The sequence below is a fragment of the Scyliorhinus canicula genome, chromosome 17, assembly GCF_902713615.1.
Source record: "Scyliorhinus canicula chromosome 17, sScyCan1.1, whole genome shotgun sequence".
NCBI lineage: Eukaryota > Metazoa > Chordata > Chondrichthyes > Carcharhiniformes > Scyliorhinidae > Scyliorhinus > Scyliorhinus canicula.
In genome coordinates, this window is record NC_052162.1 from 43505853 (window position 1) to 43526939 (window position 21087).

A 21087-nucleotide genomic window follows, 5' to 3' on the forward strand; every position below is an offset into this window, starting at 1 on the left:
TTGCAAATAACTGTTGCTTCTGCCCTCTATTAAGGGGTGATCAGCCAATAGGGTCTCATGACCCAAAACCCAATCAGGGAACCAGGGTGGGGGTTCACACTAGCAAGTGTGGTTTTTGCCTCAGATCGATTCCAAACACTGACTGGCAGCCATGAAGCTTCAAGTGTCTCCGGTAGTATGTTGTAAATAAAAGTTTGTTGTTTCATACCTAGCTGGTGAGCCAAAGTTATTGCAATAACCATCTGGCTGTCTTCTGAATTTGCTGACACCAAACATTGGGACAGAATTCGCTGAGCTAGTATCAGCATGGTAGAGATTGATTATTACATTTAACAGTTACTATGTCTATCAAATATTTCTATTGATACTTTATAATTTAAATAGATAATCTGTGATTACTAATCCATTTGAAAAAGGATCCTTCAACAAAAAGGTTTGAGAACCAGAGTTGCATTACAAACACACAAACATCTAAAGTCTAGTAACCTTACGTCAGCTACGTTGAACTTCCCAAATATATCTCTTTACAATTTAATAATGATTCTTGTAACTTTTCTCTCCTGATTTGTGTATTTTTGACAATTTACCAACTGCAGTCAGCCTGGTCTCAGGTCCTGCATATGTTGTTCAAGTCAATACTAAGATGTGTAGCAACAAGTAAAACGCAAATCAGAGGCAGCTGTTTATAAACAGTTTGTCAGTCTTGTCAGAGGATATCTTTAGGTACTGCATTAATTTCTGGTCATTGAGATAGAACAGGGGTGGGCAAACTTTTCTGTGCAAGGGCCACATTCAGAAATTCACAATTTTAAAGGGCCGCATAGTATATTAAGTAAAATAATTAATATTTTAAATAGCCAAAATAAAAGATTTTTAAAGAAACAAAAAGCAATTAATTTTTATTAATTAATATTTTAAAGTAGAAACTTTACATGAAACACATTTATTTGAAAAACAAAGTAACTCAGTTTAAAGAAAAAAAAGCAATTAATTTTTATTAATTAATATTTTAAAGTAGAAACTTCACATGAAACACATGTTGTGCCGAGCAATGATCACCCTACTCAAGTCAACGTATCCACCCTATACCAGTAACCCAACAGCCCCCCCCCCCCAATTAACCTTAATTTAAAAAAAATAAAAATTTAAAAATAAAAAAAATACATTTTTTTTTTCAATGACTTGATCTTGGTGGGCCGCATAAAGACCTTTGGCGGGCCGCATGCGGCCCGTGGGCCGTAGTTTGCCCACCCCTGAGATAGAAGAACTGGAGGCATTCAAAAAGTGAACGCATAGACATAACTAAGATTGCAAAAGGTGCAGAAAAAGGGAATTATGAATATTATTTGAAATTAAACTGCAAGTGCAGACAGGATGACATGCACAAATTAGAAGGTAGATTTATGACTGATCAGTAAAGTTTTCAGAGTAGCTAAAATATGGAATGACAACCAGGAACAATAGAAGTGAAATCCCTAGAATCTGATGCTAAAAGGGGGGACTTTAGGATATTTCTGGATTGATAGATGAATCACGAAAGATTAAATGGCTGTCCTCATTCAATCATTCATCTCGTCTTGATAGGATGAAACTTTTCCATCCACCGAAAGAACAGCATGGGGAAAAAAAAGAGGGGGAAAGTTGGGGTCTGCATGCATGAGAGATAATGCAAGTGAGCATCTTTAACAGTGAGATAGAGACTGCACAAGGAGGAAAGAGAGAAAATTAGTCCAGAGCACAAGCAAGCAAGAGTCCAAGCAAATGCACGAGTAGAAAAACAATGGAGGTTGAGTATGTGAGAAATAGGAAGCAAACGTATACACAAGTGCAAGGCAGAAATCAAGAAGCAGAAACCATACTTCTCATCATGAAGCAACTCACCAAGAAATGGATCATGAGTAGATTTAACTTCAGGAACAGAAGCAGGTCCTTTTGAGGTGAAAGAATCTGATGCAGAAAAAAAGGGGAGTTCAGATATGAAACTTGGCATAATCCCAACATGTAGAATACTGCTAATTCCATCCATTAGCTTCCATATTCACATTGGCAATTCAATAAATGCACTGGTTATGACTGAATTTTCAGGTACGAGGGACCAGGATGCACAAGTTAGTTTATCTCTATAGTTCATCAAATAAATGTCATCTGCCCATTTAAGGAATACTGTCACCTAATCACACCCCAGCAAGAATTCACACCCCACACAGTGATTTGTTTAAAAGTCGAGTCATTATGATCTGACACAATTACAGACCATTAGAAATACCAGTAGGGGATGACACGGTGGCACAGTGGTTACCACTGCTGCCTCACAGCACTGAGGACCTGGGTTCGATCCCGGCCCTGGGTCACTGTCCGTGTGGAGTTGCACATTTTCCCAGTGCCTGTGTGGGTCTCACCCCCACAACCCAAAAGATGTGCAGGGTAGGTGGATTGGCCACACTAAATTGCCCCTTAATTGGAAAAAAGAATTGCCTACTCTAAAGTATTTCAAAAAATATAACAAGGTTTTTTTAAAAAACAAACTCATTCTGTGAAATAACTGGCAATTGGGGTCTATGTTCATAGATCTTTGAAAGTTGCCACTCAAGTGCATAGAGCTGTGATTATGCATTTTATATACCTGCAGCAAAGACGTCTACCTCAGGAAAGTGTTCAACTTTTGTAGATAAAGCAGGACTTGGTTCAGGTGTGCTCGCGTTCATTAGCAGAGGGATTGAATTTAAGAGCCGTGAAGTGATGATGCAGTTGTACAAAACCTTGGTAAGGCCACACTTGGAGTACTGTGTGCAGTTCTGGTCACCTCATTTTAGGAAGGATGTGGAAGCTTTGGAAAAGGTTGCAAAGGAGATTTACCAGGATGTTGCCTGGAATGGAGAGGAGGTCTTAGGAGGAGAGGGTGTTAGGCCTTTTCCCATTAGAACGGAGAAGGATAAGGGGTGACTTGATAGAGGTTTATAAGATGATCAGGGGAATAGATAGACAGTCAGAGGCTTTTCCCCCGGGTGGAACAAACCATTACAAGGAGACATAAATTTAAGGCGAATGGTGGAAGAAATAGGGGGATGTCAGAGGTAGATTCTTTACCCAGAGAGTAGTGGGGGCATGGAATGCACTGCCTGTGCAAGTAATTGAGTCGGAAACATTCGGGACCTTCAAGCGGCTATTGGATAGGTACATGGATTACGGTAGAATGATGGGGTGTAGATTAATTTGTTCTTAATCTAGGACGAAAGTTCAGCACAACATCGTGGGCCGAAGGGCTTGTTTTGTGCTGTGTTTTTCGATGTTCTAAAATTTAATTTGAGAGAATAGTATAAGGCATTAAAATAGAAAACTCCAGGTTGCAGTGGAGTTAAAATAGATGGGCTAAATGGCCATGTTCTGTGCTATTTCTATAACGAAGTGTTGACAATCAAAACTAGATGCCAATGCACTGCAATGATTATGCATTTTATATACCTGCAGCAAAGACGTCTACCTCAGGAAAGTGTTCAACTTTTGTAGATAAAGCAGGACTTGGTTCAGGAAAAGAGTTGAATACATCTAGAAAAGAGTTACAGAAATTATGTGTAGTACTAAAATTTCTTCCATTTCACTACCCCATTAACCGGGTAGTGTTTTTATAGATATAAATGTGACCACATGAAGCATGTTACACTTTTTTCGTATAATTTTTCTACAAACTATATTTTAAGTCATTTTCCATTTGGTGTTCACAGACTTTTTTTAAATGGAAAAAACATAGCCGTTCTGACCAATATGGTTTTTGGTATGTTATGAGGATATTTGAAAACAGATTTGTTTGTGAAATATTGCAGTCTGCTTTAAAAAAAAGCAAGAGTCACAATTTCACATGTCACCAGCTGAAGCTTTGAAGTGTTCAAATCCTAATTTATGCAGATTAGAAAACAAGTGTAAACTTCAGCGCTACATTTGCAGTGACCGATATTTAGACATTTAAAAACCAAAAAGGAATTGGAGGAACAGGTCAAAATGATTTGTTGCAGTATTAAATCCTGTAATTTTCATCTTATTTTTATTTTCCTAGATTTCCTTATAGTCAGCCATGTTTTTAAAGTATTGTATACTGACTCTAACCAGCTATTGAAGAAGTTGGCTTTAAGATTCGGCAAGTCTCAAGTCTAATCACCAGAAAATCTGGCGCTGGTGGGATGGGAAAACACCGCCCTCAGCGTCTTACTAGTCAGGAGTACGAACAATTGAGCCATTCTTCTACTGAAGGATAACCTTCTGGTTAAATATCTTTATTTTATGGTTAGACCCGATAACACTACACCATCTTGAAAATGATTTTTATATTAAGGATGAAACCAGATAACACCTAGAAACATCAAATTTGTTGCTGCTTTAACACAGCCACTTTCGCAGTTTGCCTCATGGTGTTAGACAAATTCTGTCTGCACTGAAAACATCAGGAATGTCTAAGAGAAGACATTTGAAGTGTTTCCATTATTTAATTGACTCCTTGAAAAATTGCTCTGATCATACCCAAAGGTTTTGAATTCTGAACAATGTTACAATTACTCTACATGTCTATTCGGAGCACATTTTCTTGCATCGGAATTTGCACTTGATTCAGAAGTAAAGTTCAAAAATCAGGCGGTAACAGGGACTTGTTAATTCAAAATGCACCAATGATATACAAATTTGAATATTACATTATTCAACCTGGAATGCTTAACACAGTAACCTTAAATTAAAAATAAATGGTTATGCAAAATACAGTTCTTCACTTTCCTTCACTGAAGCAAACATTTTAAAAATAAAAGTATTTTTTATTGATTTTCATTTGTATTTATAACAAAACCGAAAACACAGGAAACATAAACAGGAACATGATGCATATGGACAGTAAAATCCAAATGACCTGTCACATCAACTGTACTATTAACTGTGGACACATTGTCTTGATCATTGATCGAGACAACAGAGGTGTAACTTATTAGTTGCCGTGGCAGCATCAATGAGCATTTTCCCCTCCCTCAGAAAATCCCCCCCCCCACCATGGCAAATTACATTTTCTCCAATTTAAGGAATTCCTCCAGGTTGGACAGCCGGTCTGTGGCCTTGGGTGGTGCTGCTGCTGATCTCCAGCCAAGCAGGAGTCCTGGCAGGCAATCAGGAGGGCAAAGGCTAGGGTGTCTTGCCCCTCTCCCCGTAACGAATTCTGGCTGTTCCGACACCCCGAAGCCGCCACCAGCGGGCATGGCTCCATCCTCATTCCCATAACCCTGGATATGGCTTCAAAAAAGGTGGACAGGGCAGGACCAGAACATGTGGGTGTGGTTGGCTGGGCCTCCCTGGCACTGTTCACATTTATCCTCCACCTCTGGAAAGAACCCGCTCATGCATATTCTGGTCAAGTGTGCCCTGTGCACTGCCTTTAGCTGCGTTAGGCTCAGCCCTGCGCATGAGGAGGTGGGGTTCGCCCTCTGCAGTGCTTCAACGCAGAGTCTCCCCTTCCCCCCCCCCCCAATCTCTGCCTAGCTCTTCCTCTCCTTCCTGGTGGCTAGTCCAGCAGAGCCCTTACCTCCTCTAACATGTGTCTGTACACGTTGGCACAGTTACGGTCTCCTAATTCTCCGATGCTAGCAGTCTGTTCAGCAGGATGTATCTGGGGGAAGTGTGCAGTCTCCTTGCGGAGGAAGTTCTTTAGTTAGAGGTAACGGAGCTTGTTCCCTTTCGGGAGCTGAAACTTTTCTGTTAGTTCCCCAAGGATCACCACTCTCTTTTACAAAGAGCATTTTCTCTTTGGTTTCAGATTCCAGCATTTGCATTCATTTGCCGTTATCACTATTCTACCGTCTGTATATATGCCCCTTACCGTCAGTATTTCTTTGTTCTGTCTCCACGTTTCGAAGGAGGGGTCTATTGTTGCCGGGACAAATTTATACTTTTTTTTTTAAGATGAGGGCCATAGTGGACATTGCACCAAGGTTGAAATGGTGCCTGAGCCAGTTCCAGGTCCTTAGCGTGGCCATCACCGGGTTTTCACGTATTTATCTGGGGGAAATGGGAGTGAGGTTGTGGGCAGTGCTCGGAGGGCTATTCCCACACAGGACTCCTTCACTGCATCCATTCCACCACCGGCTCTCACCTAACCCTGTATCCTTTCTGCATTTGCTGCCCAGTGGTAGAACAGGATGCTCGGCAGAGCCATGTCCCCCATATTCCTCCTTCTTTGTAAGTCGCTTTTACAGATTCTGGGTTTTTTTCCCCCCCCCCACCCACACAAACACCACAATTAGTTAATCTAACTTGGTGCAGAAGATCTGGAGGGATTGGAATAGGTAGAGCACATTAATTTTTATTGTCTGCACACTTCCCACCAGGGAAAGCGGGAGCGAGTCCTACCTCCATAGGTTTCTCTTTATATCTTCCACTAGACCCGACAGGTTCCACTTATGGATCAGTGTCCAGGACATTCGGTGCGGGGCATGTAACAGCAACTCGCACTGTAGGTGGGTCCCACGCAGGTCCTTGTACTTGGTCTTTTTTGCCCTTTGAGGAATTTTCGGGCTCTAAACCGACGGCACAGCAGAACAAGCGTAGTTTGATCAGTGGATGTTGAGAAAAGGCGGAAAAGGGAAATCACACACACCGAGCCCGACTAAAGATTCGGCAAACTTGGCAGGGGAAACCGCCGTGCCCATCACCTTGGATATGATGGCAGAAGTGATGGCAAAATAACTGGAGAAGTACAGTGGGGATATGGATAAGCGATTTATGAGGCATGTAAAAGAAATGATGATGGACCACTCAAAAGCCAAGGTCGTTGGTCTGGAGGGTGGGAAGTATGGTGAAGGCGTTAATTGCATTTATGGAGAAAACAGGGGGTGGTGGGGGACAGATCCTGGAGGTTCGGGCAGCTGGCGGAGAAAGAGCTTTTGTTTTTCTCCTCAGTACATAATTGTTCCACAGGAATTACTACTTTGTCGTGAGCCAAGCGCTGTTGGCAGGGGTGAAGAAATCGGAGTACTCAGCAGTGGTAATTTCTGACCATGCCCTACATTGCGTGGACCTGGAGTTGAAGGTAGTCCGGGGGTGGCGGTTAGATGTAGGCCTGCTTGCGGACCTGGGGTTGTGTGTCAGAATCTGAAGGGCTATCCTGGATTATATCTTGAACAACGATAATGGGGAGGTCTCAGCCTCAATACTATGGTAGTAATCAGAGGAGAAATTATATCTTTTCAGGCACATATTGATGTGGAGTCAAGGAGGGAGTGGGAAAAACTGGTGGATATCGTAGAGGTAGAACACAGATGCGAGCAGTCCATCCCCAGAACTACTAGCGGATAGGAACAAACTGCAAATCCAGTTCAATTTGATCTCCACAGATGGGGCAGTGGGACAGTTGAGACAAGCTAAAGAGGCAATTTACGAGCATGGACAGAAGGCAAGTCAGCTCCTGGCATATCAACTGAGGAAACGGGAGGCCGAGAGATTGGCCAGGTTAGAGTATGGGATGGGGGGCGGTTTTGGTTCAGAAGGTGAATGGGGCATTTAGAGCCTTTTACGGGGAGTTATAAAAGTCCAAACCGCCTCGGGATGAGAGCGGTATGGTGGAATTTATTTGGTAGTTGGAGTTTCCCAGGGTGCGGGAAGCAGTTACGGGAGGAACTAGATGCTCCACTGCAGTTGGAGATCATCAAGGAGTCACTGACGTTGATGCAGTCAGTGAAGGCACGAGGGCCCAATGGTTCTCAGTGGAATTTTATTTTAAAATTTGTAGATCAGCTCGGCCCTCTGTTGTTGGAGATATTCAGGGATTCCTTGGAGAGAGGTACCTTCCCACAGTTACTAGGACAGGTGTTGATTTCTCTGCTCCTGAAGAATAAAGACCCCACAGACTACGGGTCATATCGTCTGATCTGCCTGTTAAATGTGGGCGCGAAGCTTCTAGCTAAAGTGTTGGCGTTAAGACTGGAGCCTCATCTCCTGGAGGTGGTGGGAAAAGACCCAACAGGATTCGTAAAGGGGCAGAGGTTGGCGGCAAAGGTGAGACGGTTGTTTAATATGGTTCTTATTAGGGCAGCACAGTGGCGCAGTGGGTTAGCCCTGCAGCCTCACTGCGTCAAGGTCCCAGGTTTGATCCCGGCTCTGGGTCACTGTCTGTATGGAGTTTGCACATTCTCCCAGTGTTTGCGTGGGTTTCGCCCCCACAACCCAAAAATGTGCAGGGTAGGTGGATTGGCCACGCTAAATTGCCCCTTAATTGGAAAAATGATTTGGGTACTCTAAATTTATATTGAAAAAAAAGAATATGGTTCTTATCCCTGGGGAGGGTCTGGTTCTGGAGATCATTGTTTCGCTTGTTGTGGAGAAGGCGTTCGACCGGGTAGAGTGAGACTACGTGTTTGGATACTAAAGATATTTGGTTTTGGACCAGGCTTCGTAGCATGGATTGTATGCGGCCCCATTTGCCAGTGTTTGCACTAACAAAGTGACTTCTGAGCCCTTTTGTCTATACCGGTGTACCAGGCAGAGATGTCTGCTGTCCCCTTTGTTATTTGCATTGGCAATAGAGCCACTAGCTATGGCGCTGAAGACTTCGAAAGCTTGGAAAGGAATAGCTAGAGGGGTGTGGCATAGGGTCTCGCTATACACCGAAGATTTGCTATTTTATGTCAAGGATTAGGAGGTCTCAGTGGGAAACATTATGGAGATCTTGCAGCGGTTTGGGGTCTTTTCTGGCTATAAGCTGAATATAGGAAAGAGCGAGTACTTTGTGGCTGGGCCACATGGGTGGAGGTGTACACACACACATACACATAGGGCAGCATGCTAGCACTGTTGCTTCACAGCCCCAGGTTCGATTCCCGGCTTGGTTCACTGTGTGTGGAGTCTGTACGTTCTCCCCGTGTCTGCGTGAGTTTCCTCTGGTGCTCCAGTTTCCTTTCACAAGTCCCGAAAGATGTGCTGATATGGAATTTGGACATTCTGAATTCTCCCTGTGTATCCGAACAGGTGCTGGAATGTGGCGAATAGGGGCTTTTCACAGTAACTTCATTGCAGTGTTAATGTAAGCCAATTGTTACAATAAAGATTATTATTAGAGAGGGACTTAGGGGGGTTACCATTCCTGTTAGCAGGAATTAATTTTCGGTATCTGGGGGTCCAAATACCAAGGGACTCTGCATCTAGGAAAATGATGACTTCTGGTGTCTCCTCCCTGGGTGGGATCATAATCACGCTCAGCAGGTGCCTGATGCTTGCCATTAGCTGTCTGCCCGTGACAAATCCTGTCTGGTCCTCCGCGACTACTTCTGGCAAGCAACTCTTCAGTCACTACACCAGAGCCGTCACCAGGATTTTGGCGTCACTGTTCAAGAGTGAGATGGGTCTGTATGATCTGCATTCTGTTGGGCCGTTGCCTTTTTTTGGGATCACGATATTGAGGCCTGTGCCAACATGGGCAGCAGGACCCCTGTCAACAGCGAGTCATTGAACGTCTCCCACAGGTGCGGGGCCAGTGCTGCCGTAACCTTTCTTTACGTCCACCGGGAATCGGTCCGGACCTGGGGCCTTCTCTGACTGCATGATGCTCTCCATGACCTCCCCAGTCCTAGTGATGCTTCCAGTCAGTTTTTTTTCCTACCCCTGGTATGTCCAGCTCGTCGAGAAACTTTCATCTTCATGTTCCCCTCTGGCACAGTCCCTAGAGATAGCAAAGGCCTTGCTGATCTTATTTGGTGCTATGAAGCCTGCCGTTCACATCCCTCACCTGTGCCATCTCCCTCATGACTGCCTGCTTTCTCAGCTGGTGTGCCAGTAGGCAGCTGGCTTTGTCTCCATGCTCATAAAAGATCTGTCTGGTGAAGCTGGTTCACTGTTTTCCCAGTGGATAGGTCAAATTCCTCTCCATCAGCAGCTCCACGGTCAGGGCCAAGGAGTACCATTGATCCACTTCCAACATGGGAGTCGATCAGCCATTGCCCAGCTGCCTTTCGTTCCTGTCCTTGGGAGTTCTGTATGCTATTATTTCCCCCCTTCAGTTTCTCCCAGAATTGGGAAGGTGAGACCTCCCATTCTGGTTGCAGGTTACCTACTCGTCGATGGCTTGTGACATTTTCTTTTTCCCAAAACGCCTCGTAGGCGAGGATTGCAGTGTCCAGCCTCCATGGGGACACTGGGCCCAGCCAGTCTCCAGCCTCACATCCAAATAGTGTCACGTGTGGTCCAAGATTAATACTTCTCCCTCGGATGATTGACCTTCCACGTGTCCACCCCCCCAATCTGCTCCATAAAAAGGTGTTTAATTCCTTTGCCATCCCCTATTTTTCCCCTGATCTGGGCTGGACCTGTCGTTTTGGGGTCCTGTACACAGTTAAGTCTCCCTCCCATGATGAACTGGTAGGAGTTAGTCAGGGATCTCTACCATTGCATTTTTAATGAAGTTGGCATTGTCCCAGTCAGGGGCGTATAGGTGTACAAGAACCACCGGTGTTCCTTCCAGGATCCTGCTAACAATCACGTATCGTCCCCCTGGGTCCGCCACTGAGTTTGTCATTGTAAAGGCTGTCTTTTTGTTGAACCGTGTGGTCACCCCCCTCGTCCTTGTGCCAAAGCCTGTCTGGTATGTCCGTTCCACCCAGCTTTTACTTACCCTCAGTCGGCCCTACTTCCTCAGGTGTGTCTCTTAAAGGAAGATTATATCAACCCTCAAGAGACTTTTTAGATTCTGGATCTTCGAGCCGTTAAGCCCCCTCTCTTCCAGGTGTCTGATTCTGATTGGGGATTTCTGTACCCCACCTCGTGGATGTGCCCCTGCACGCCACAGTTTCCCTTTATTCATGGGCCATCCAAGATGGCCACCATCGCCTTCCACTTTCCAGCCGCCTCCATGTGCGACCTGTTGTAACCAGCATTCTACTCCCCTCCTCATCCAGAGTTCATCTGCCTTAGCAATCCCCTCTTCCCTTTCCCTGTAACCCTATTGCTTCTTCCCCATCTCCCTTGCCCTGCCCCATTGCTCAACCCGAATTGCTATTTTGGCCCCCCCCTCCCCTTCGGTCAGGCGCTTCCTCCCCTTGGGAGATGCATCTTAGTCTCTTTCCCTCTTTTTATTCCCATACACTAGTCTGCTCACCAGTGTGCAGGCTCCCCCCTTGGGAGCAGCCCCCTTAGATCATGTAGGTTAAAGGAACTGGTTTGCTTCCTCCGATGCGTTAAAAGGAGATTCTTTGTTGTTGAATGTGACCAATAGTCTCGCCGGGTACAGCATGCTAAATTGTGTGATGTTCTTTGCTTTCTAGATAAGGATGGCGTTGATGTGTAGTGTTCAACAAAGAACATCAAGCTGTATTGATTAACAAAGCGAATTTATTAACACTACTTATAACTAGGTTTGATCATCTTGCTAAGATACAAAGATGGCTAAATAAGCTAAACTATAATTCTATCTATAGATCGCCTAAACACATGACTACTCTATCCCCCAATCACCTACTCCCAGAATCAAGGGCATCATGTGATCTACGTGACTGCTCTTCATCACCATCTGGTGGTTAGATGCATTTATATAAAATTGTTAACCCTTTATTTACCGTACAATATCCATATTGTCACAAACCACACCTTACTTTTAAATAGTGCTGCTTTGGTCTCGTTAAACTCTGCCCCGCGCATGGCCAGGTCGGCTCCAATGTCTTGGTAGATCCGGATTCTGTGCCCTTCCCACATACATGACTGTATGCTCCTCGCCCAATTAAGAACCAGTTATTTCCTAAAATCCATGCAGTTTCGCGATGATCGCCTGTGGTGCTTCCTGATTTGGGCTTTTTCCAGAGTGACCTGTGGGCCCGGTCAACTTCTGGGGGTTTGGCGAAGTCTTCCACTCCTACCAGTTTCATGAGCATCCATCCAACATATTCCGTCAGATTCCTGCCCTCTGCGCCTTCGGGTAGCCCGACAACTCTCAGATTCTGGCGATCAAGCCTGTCCTGATGGTCAACTTTCCCCATGATCGCATTTTGCATTGTTACCAACGTTGCTACTTTGGCTTCGAGCGAGGAGATCTGCTCACTCTGGTCAGTGGCCACTTTCTCCAGCACCGCCACTTCCTGGGTCCCAGTCTCTGCTCCATTCCGTCTGTTGCCTCTTTTGCCTCATTGCGATTTCTATTGCCGACCTCATGGCTGACACAAGGTCCTCTCTTATGGAGTCTCCGTTTCTGGAGCTCTATCGAGAGAAGCTTCATCAACGGGTGGGCCAGAGTTTGTGTTGGCAACCCTGGTGGATCCCCATGCTCCGCTGTTTCGCCTTTTGTGTCACCTTGTTCTGAGTTTGGGGGTCTTCCTTTCCCGACTTTTGTTGTTTTTCGGCTCTTCGGCTGGTTCAATGGCATTTCGGTCAGTTGAGTGTTAGTTAGGAGTGAGGCTGGGTGGAGTGGGAATTTAGTGGTATTTTGTATCTGTTTGACGGGTTAAAAGGGCCTAGTAAGAAGTTCCCAAGAGAGCCACTTTTCGTGCAAACGCTCAGCTCATGGTCACCACCGGAAGTCCACTCAAGCAAACTTAACACCAAACGTGAGACATTCAAGTTTTGGCAGGTAGAAAGAGGGAAAGAGGTAAATGGAGGCAAAGAAGAAAACCCAAAACCCTAAACATTAGTTGTTCTACATATGGGATGACCTGCTGAGGAGCCACTAAGTGTGCGCACACACATGGAAACACACTGTTGTTGAATATCGGCACTTTTGGTCAAGCTTCTAACCGGTTTCTTGCACTGGTACTCATTCTACAAAAGTGCAATTGAACTTGAGCATAGAGTAGACACAAACTTAGACACATCGGCAGAAGTCTCCAATTTAATTTTGGACTGTATTAATTCAGCGTTGAAATTACTTTCAAACAACTGATATAAACTTCTCAGTAGATTTCAAAACTGATCAGACGTTTTTTTTATATGCTCAAACATGGCAACTCCTTAGATGAAATAACGGTGGTATTTCTCGAGAAAGTTGAAAGGTCCGCTGGATTTGGCCAAGCAGATTCAGTTAGATTTTATGGTCCTTTCCTCAGGGTTAAAAATACATATTCAGAAAGGACACACCCATCACCAAGCTTAACTAAATACCAAAGCGAATTTGTGTCATTCTCATGCAGAAATCGTCACATTTGCTGTCTTGAAATGACAAAACCTTCCTCAAATGTTAGAGAACAGTACAAATTTCTTTAGGCAAATACTAAATTGGATTACTTTCATTCTCCCTGTGCAAAATGGCTCATTATATTCCATCATATGCAGCAGAACCCACTGCAAACTGCTCACCTTCACCACAAACTACTTAATTAATTGTCCTTACTCCTCATGTACACTAAAATGAGAGAAACTCAAGACTTCTTTTTAAAGTTTGAGAAACAAAAATGCTGCTGCCTCCTCTGACTGTCACTGGTTTCCCTCTGGTTTCCAGCTAACTGGGCCCTCCTCAATCCACTCCTTTTGTCCATGAAAACTTATAAACCATTGTGGTTTTTCTCCCTTCCCAACATCTGAAATGCAAATTTCATTCCTTCAATTTCATGCTGTTCAGGATCACCATTCTCTAACTTTTGGCAGCACCCCATTTTTGAAGGTCATTCCTAACGCTACTAGTCTCCTCAAAAATTCTAGCTTAAATTTTACATGCCCTCCAATTACCACCCGATTGTCAATCTTCCTTTTCTTACCAAAGTCCTGCAGTGAGTCATTGTTTTTGGAACATCCATCCACTCTTCACTTTCATCCGAATGAAAGCACTAGGGTCGCAATGGTCATTGTCACAAAGACATCATGTGCCTTTCTTTCATTCTCAATTTCAGTAAGAAGTCTTACAACACCAGGTTAAGGTCCAACAGGTTTGTTTCAAATCACTAGCTTTCGGACCACTGCTCCTTCCTCAGGTGAAGGAGCAGTGCTCCGAAAGCTAGTGATTTGAAACAGACCTGTTGGACTTTAAACTGGTGTAAGACTTCTTGCTGTGCTCACCCCAGTCTAACACCGCCATCTCCACATCATTCTCAATTTCAAGTGTTCCATTTGACTCTAATGTCACAACTCTGCAGGTGATCCCTGTAATATCACTCTCCAAAATAGAGAAGACCAAAGTCATTGTTACTGGTCCTCAACATAAACTCAGTTTCATAATTTATCGTCTCGATTCCTCTCTTTGCAACTCCCCGAGGAGACAGTTCACAGCCTTGGTGCTATGTCTGACACAGAGGTGAGCTTTTGACCATAAACCTGTGCCAGCACCAAGACTGCCTATTTACATCACCTATTTACACCCCTATGACATCACTTGACTCTGTCCCCGTCTCAGTTCATCTATTACTGAATCCTTCATCCATGCCTTTGTTGTATCCAGACTTGACTATTCCAACACACTCCCGGCCTGCCTCCAAAAACCCACCCTCTGTAAATGTGATTATCCTTAAAATTCTGCTGCTCGTGTCCTTATTTGTACCAAGTCCCGTTCCCATCAGGCCTGTGCTCCTGGTCAAGCAATGCCTTGATTTTAAAATTCTGATCCTGGTTTTCAAATCCCTCCAAGATCTCAACCCTCAGAGATATTTGTTCGTATCTAATTCTGGCCTCTAGAGCATCCCCAATTTTAATTAATTGCTTCACCAATTGTGCCTTTAACAGAGCGTAGGCTCTGGAATTACCGTCCTAACGTTTTTCACCTCTTTCCCTCTTCAAGACACTCCTTAAAACTTACCTCTTTCACAAGGCTTCTGGTTTTCTGCTATGTGCACATTGATGTCAAATTTTGTTTTACAATCCTTATGAAAAGCACTCAAGATGTTTTATTCCATTAAAGGCATTATATAAATACAAGATGTTGCTATCCTCTCCTGATTCTGCTCATACTTCTTGTATTGGAGACACTGATTTCCAAAGGCTTCTCACCCTTTGCTCCCCAGTCATCTCTGATGTACCAAAGTGGTGCATCCTTGGCCCACTTCACTTCTGGATTCCCAAGTGATATTCCTCTAAAATCAAATGTCTGGTTGGTAACACCCAATGCAACCATACAGACTCTTTCATTGATCCAACATTTATTGCTATACTTTTGAATGGATAATCCAACATCAAGACCATGAATAACTCAACATTTTCTTCAGCTTCACCCTAATGAAACAGTACTAGCCTCCAGACTAACCTTCACGGGTGCCAAACCCAGCTGATACTTCCAACTCAAGTCAGGAGATGTAGAACGGTGATGTATTACTGGACTCAGGTTAGCTGTCTCATGCACATCAGTTTGTTATCAGATGTTTTTTCCATATCTACCATGATGCCAGCCTTGATCACTACTTTTCTTTTAAACCTTAATGCTTAATCTGGTGGAGGTTCAAATTCTTAAATGTTACCTTAACTAGTGCCTCTCTCTCAACCCGACTCAAAGTTTCAATTCATCAAACTGTCCCCAATTTTCCCTTCCTCACTCAGCAGCCAGTTTATTTTCCTTTATTTAAAACACTTGAACATCAGCCTGCACGTGAAGAACTTGACGAAATGTAAACTAGTTCTTTAAAGTAAGAAAATAGTATGTAATAGCTTGGATTTTGCAGTCAGCGGTGAATGAATGGTATTTTTACAGTTGCCCACAGACTTTGTGAGCCCGGCAGGGGCCTCCTGCAGGACCCACAACAGGGGATCTGTGGTGTAAGCGAACAGGACAAGTAACTACATGTCTCTTCAACCAGATTAAAGATGCTTTGCTTAGGTACGTACTATCTAAACTAGAAAGTGTCAATTAGAATATTTAATATATTTTAAAATCATGCGCAGAAAAAGAGAATGAAAGAAAGATAGAATTCAGAGAGGGATTGAATCTGGGACCACAGCGTCGTGAGGCAACAGCGCTAACCACCGCACTGCCCTCCTTACCATTATTCCTATCACAACCGTTTTTGTTACAGTTATCACTGCATGAGATTAAAAACAGAAGATATTTAATCCAGTCTCAGAAAAGACTCTAGCACAAATATATCTTTACACAGAAACACATGTCTTTATTCTGGGTTCAATGCTCATGTTTAGGGATTACAGAGGCAAGTAGATGTAAGTGAAACATTCTATCTTGGGTGGTTGAAACAATCCTTTAATGAGCAAAGTGTGCGCTCAGGCTGTGGTCTCAAGGTTGGTGATTCACCGTGCCTCTTCAGCATCTATGTCTGGTAATGGTTATGATGCTGAAGGGGACGGGTGATGAAGAGCTGCGAAAGGATCAGGTGCCGTTGTATCTCTGCATCTCCACAATATGATCCTGTTGCAAGCTGCCCACAGCCAGACAGGAGTCAGATTTTCACAGGTGCAATGTGAGGGTGTCAGGAGCGCCTTCACTGCAACTCGCATCATCAGCCTTCACAAACCTTGCTCACAAGCATGTCTACCTTGTCTGGCCAGTGTGATGGGTACTTTGGCATCCATGCCTTCAAGAACTTCCATCACCATCATCTCTTTGATGTCCCCCCTCATCTGAGATGTGCAGCTTTCCCATCCCTCCTCAGCCAGGTCCTCCCACACCCCGTTGCAGTGCCAGGCTGTCCAGCAAGCTATGATGATACTTGGCACCCTCCGTGGACTTCACTGCAGTGCTCCACCACACCTATTGCAGCACTGGAATCTTATTTTTAAGATGGCAATTGTGTGCTCTACCAAAGTCTGGGTTCCGGCAAGAGCCTTGTAATACCGTCTCTCTGCTGCAGTCTGAGACCACTGCATGGGCATCATCAGCCACGTCTCTTTGAGGGTAACCACTGCCCCAGAGGAGCCTCTGTGCACCCTAGAAGATGTCAGGGATCGGAGACCCGCTGAGGATGCAGGAGTTGTGGACATAATGTGTTTGCTATGGTCGCAGATCAGCTGAACAGTCAAGTGAGTGGTAGCCCTTGAGGTTGATATACTGGACTGCTTGTTGCCACGGAGACCCAAGAATCACGAGAGTGCAGACGATGGCACCCTGCACAGTGGTAAACCAGAGATTTCCGCAAATCCGACAACTTATTTCCTTGCTTCCTGGTCGAAGTTTTAGTGCCATCGCGAAAGTGGCATCCATGACTTCCTAGATGCACTTGTGGGTGGAGGCTTGCGAGATTCCGCACGTCAGTTGTGGAGCTCTAGAAGAAGCCACTAACTTAAAAATTGAGTGTCATGGTAACTTTCACTGCCGGTGAGTACCCTCTAAGCTCCCGTTGCACCAAACCCTGCAAAAGGTGGCATGCGACCAGTTTCGAAGAAATGCACAGTCTTTGACGACACTGGCTCTTGCTCACCTGCAGCATGGTCAATAGACCCTGGATCTGGCACGGTGCCGATCAGCGACGGTACGCTGTGGATCTTCTGCTGCGTCCGGAGGAAGCACTGCCACCTCTTCATGGAGGATGGCGCTCCTCCCTTTGCCAAGCCAGCTGTCTCCGCCACAGTCATTTCCCTATAAACAATGAGGATTACAGCTAGATCAACTGGCTCCATGCTACTCTTGTTCGCCTGCAGCATCAGAGAGAGAGAGAGACGTGAGGGTTAGCACAAGTCTGTTAAGGACTTTTCAAAGACTCCAGGCCCTTTCACAGAGGCCAGACAGTGCTTTGATGGCCAGTGTTTAGTGCGTTTCATGGCTGTCCAAAATCCCACCTACCTCTGCCTCACCCCACATTTACTGGATGTGGCCTCACTGGCTAGGCCTGCACAATCCCTGGTTGCACTTCAAAAAGGTCCTGGTGAGCACCTTTTTGAACTGCTGCAGTACTTGATGTGTAGGTACATCTTGTGCTGTCGGGAAAGATATTCCAGGATTTTGACCCAGCAACTGTGAAGGAATGGCAGTATATTTCCAAGTCAGGATGGTGAGTGGCTTGGAAAGGAAACTCCAGGTGGTGGTGCTGCAAGGTATCTGCTGCTCTTGTCCTTCTAAATGATCATGATTGTGGGTTTGGAAAGTGCTGCCTACGGAACCTTGGTGAGTTCTTGCAGTGCATCTTTTATATGGTACACACTGCTGTCACTGTGCTTCGGTGGTGCAGCAATTGAATGTTCATGATGGGCTACCAATCAAGCAGGCTGCTTTGTCCTGGATAGTGTCAAACATCTAGAGTGTTGTTGGAACTGCACTCGTGCAGGAAAGTGGAGAGTATTCCATTATACACCTGACTTGTCCCTTGTAGATGGTGGACAGGCTCTGGGGAGTCAGGTGGTGAGTTACTCGCCACAGGATTCCTAGCTTTTGCCGTGCTCTGACAGCCACAGTATTTACATGGCTAGTCCAGTTCAATTTCTGGTCAATGGTATCCCCCAGGATGTTGATGGTGGGGGCTTTTGTGATGACCATTGAATTTCAACAGGCGATGGTTAGATAGATCTTCTCTTGTTGGAGGTGATCGTTGCCTGGCACTTGTATGGCATGAATGTTACTTGCCACTTGTCAACTCAAGCTTGGATATTGTCCAGGTCTTGCTGCATTTGGACATGGACTGCATGCGACAAGTCACAAATTGTGCTCGAACATTGTGCAGTCATCAACAAACATCCCAACTTCTGACCTTATGATGGAAGGTAGGGCATTGATGAAGCAGCTGAAGATGGTTGGGTCAAGGACACTGCCCTGAGGAACTTCTGCAGTGATACCCTGCAGCCGAGATGATTGACCTCCAACAACCACAAACTGTTTCAAGTTTGACTCCAAGACTGAACGTGGTGAGGAGCTGACCCTAGCGGAACCCGAACAGAGTGGCCATGAGCAGATTACTGCTGAATAAGTGGTGCTTGATAGTGTTGTTGATGAACCCTTCCACCACTTTACTGATGATGCAGAGTAGACTGATGGGGCAGTCATTGGCTGGGTTGTCTGGTTTCTTCTGCACATGCCATACCTGGGTCATTTTTAACATTGCCAGATAGATGCCAGTGTTGTAGCTGTACTGGAACGTGACTGATTGGTGGCCACTCGACTGTACGCTGTGCTCTCAGCTGAGGCATTATCCTACCTGCACTTCAAGGTTGCCAGTTAGCTTGAACCATGAGGGCTATTGGTCCAAACCTGATTCAGTACATTGCATGGGGCTCTAAGCACCTCCATCAGTGACTCTTCCACCTTTCACAAGGGGATTCTACAACTTGCCCAGTTGTCCAATGTTCTGGAGCCCTGATTAAACTAATTAAAGTCCGCTCAGGGGGTAAAACGTCCTGGCGCTTTTGGTGGCACGTGCATGCTTTTGCATTGTTTTTGCAGAAATGCTCCAGAGGGTCCAACTCTAAGCATGGAAATCCCCCCCGTCCACTCTCTAATTTGAAACCTACAGGGACTGGGTGTACATTCCGTAATAGAAAAAATTGCTGATATGGATTTCTCAGTGGCATATTTTGGAAATTTAAACTTGCCAATGAATTTTCATGGAGGCTAAATGCCCAGCTGAAAAAAATTCAATACATCTGATCAAGTTAACAAGCAGGTTAGGTGTATGAGAGCCTGCATGAATGAGATTGGACTAAGCGAAAGAATGTGCGAGACTTCCCATTTACCACTAAAAAGGTGGGCCACTGTCTGCTTTGAAGCAGCACTAGATGCGACTGTGGTTTTTACTACATCTTCAACGGGTTGCATGTCAAACAGGTCTAAACGACAGACAGAGTCAATGCAACCATCAGAGGCAGAAAATGGGTCTAATAGATAGAAAGAGAGAAAGGGTGAGAGCAACCATTTGTAACAACATTGTGACAAAACAGCAAAGGACAATAAAAAGGGGACTCTCTCGTCTATATATATATGAAAAGGACAGAGAGACACAGCGATAGTCATTGGCCTGGCTGAATTACACTCTTTTTCATCTTCTCACAAAAGATTGCGATTTAAATTGCAGTGAAGAATGTTTCAATGCTGTCCATGCAGTCAACCAGCAGAACTTCCACCGGTTTCCGCATTCATTAAACAGAACAAAAGAGGTCATTGGTTCATCAGCACTACGGATCTCTTGTTCTGGGCATCCCCATCAGCACCACCAATTTCAACTGGACTTGACAATTCATTTTCTCAGGGGGCCTGAAAACTATGGGATTCTTAATCTTTTGTCATATATATGTACACTTAATCCAGGACTAAGATAGCCGCTTTGAACATTAGATATTTAAAGTATCCAGCTGTAATGGAACCCAATTAAGTGGAGCATACATTTTTCTGGATGTTAAAGAATATAATTTTGAACTTGTACCTCACCAAAACATTGTAAACTAATATCCACTTACGATTACATGGAATTCTGATATATTTATTACTTTCCATAAGTTAGACATCACCAATGGGTGTTTAGCAACTAAATTTTGAATCAGTTTAAACCAAAGTGAATATTGAAAAAGTTTCAAAATATGCTATCCTGAGCACATCGGAGTACCCTTTCAATAAGACTGAACTGAAATGATCAAAAAAGCTTCTTCCTCGGCATCATCCATGCTGTTCAGTCATTAACTGCCTCCACTTCTCCACTGAGCAATTTATTAAAGATCACACCAGGTGAGACTAAGTGGTCATATTAAATGTGATAATTTAACAGCTGTATGTAGAAGAATTCAATCTTACTGCAGAAGAGTCCATGCTGACCTATGTTTTTTCAAAAGGTATTTCAGATATCTATACTTCACATATTGGTTTATTATATATGCACTTTAGCTGACGTTCATCCAGTTTAAATGCACAAACAGTTCAAAAATATGGCAAGACACTTACCCCTAACCAGAAGATCTATACGCCAAATGAGAGCAAGGATGAGAAAGAAGAGAATTTAACACTGGAAGATCAAATTTGGGGGGAGGTGGAGGGAACAAAAGTCTTCAGGACCCAGAATGGATGAATTAGATACTCATGCTTTTGTTAACTTTCTAACTTCCTTTTCGACCATATAATTTTTCTGATTTGTGCAGCTAGGAATGTCTGGATATGACCTAACCAATAACATGGTTCTAACACATTTGTGTTAATAAGCAACCTGTACACGGGTCTGGGAAAACTGTCCATTGGTTTGAAAGGAAATGGATTGTGAGGTACTTGGAGGGAAGAAGGAAATATATTCATTTCCAAGAACCACT

General features: G+C 44.3%; 1 protein-coding gene across 12 annotated transcripts in view; it reads right to left on the bottom strand.

The window, feature by feature from the left end:
- The window catches only part of si:ch211-200p22.4 (phosphatidylinositol-binding clathrin assembly protein), a 176464-nt gene that overhangs the window by 33925 nt on the left and 121452 nt on the right, over positions 1-21087 (bottom strand). For 7 of the 12 annotated variants that reach the window (XM_038775660.1, XM_038775658.1, XM_038775656.1 and 4 more), the window contains 3 exons: positions 20729-20743; positions 3463-3546; positions 1882-1947 (listed from right to left, as the gene is read on the bottom strand). The exons of 2 other annotated variants lie outside the window; for them this stretch is intronic. In XM_038775660.1, the coding sequence (XP_038631588.1) occupies positions 1882-1947; positions 3463-3546; positions 20729-20743 (165 nt within the window). The remainder of the gene's footprint in view (positions 1-1881; positions 1948-3462; positions 3547-20728; positions 20744-21087) is intronic. 3 more of the 12 variants (XM_038775659.1, XM_038775655.1, XM_038775662.1) reach the window with 1 other exon arrangement.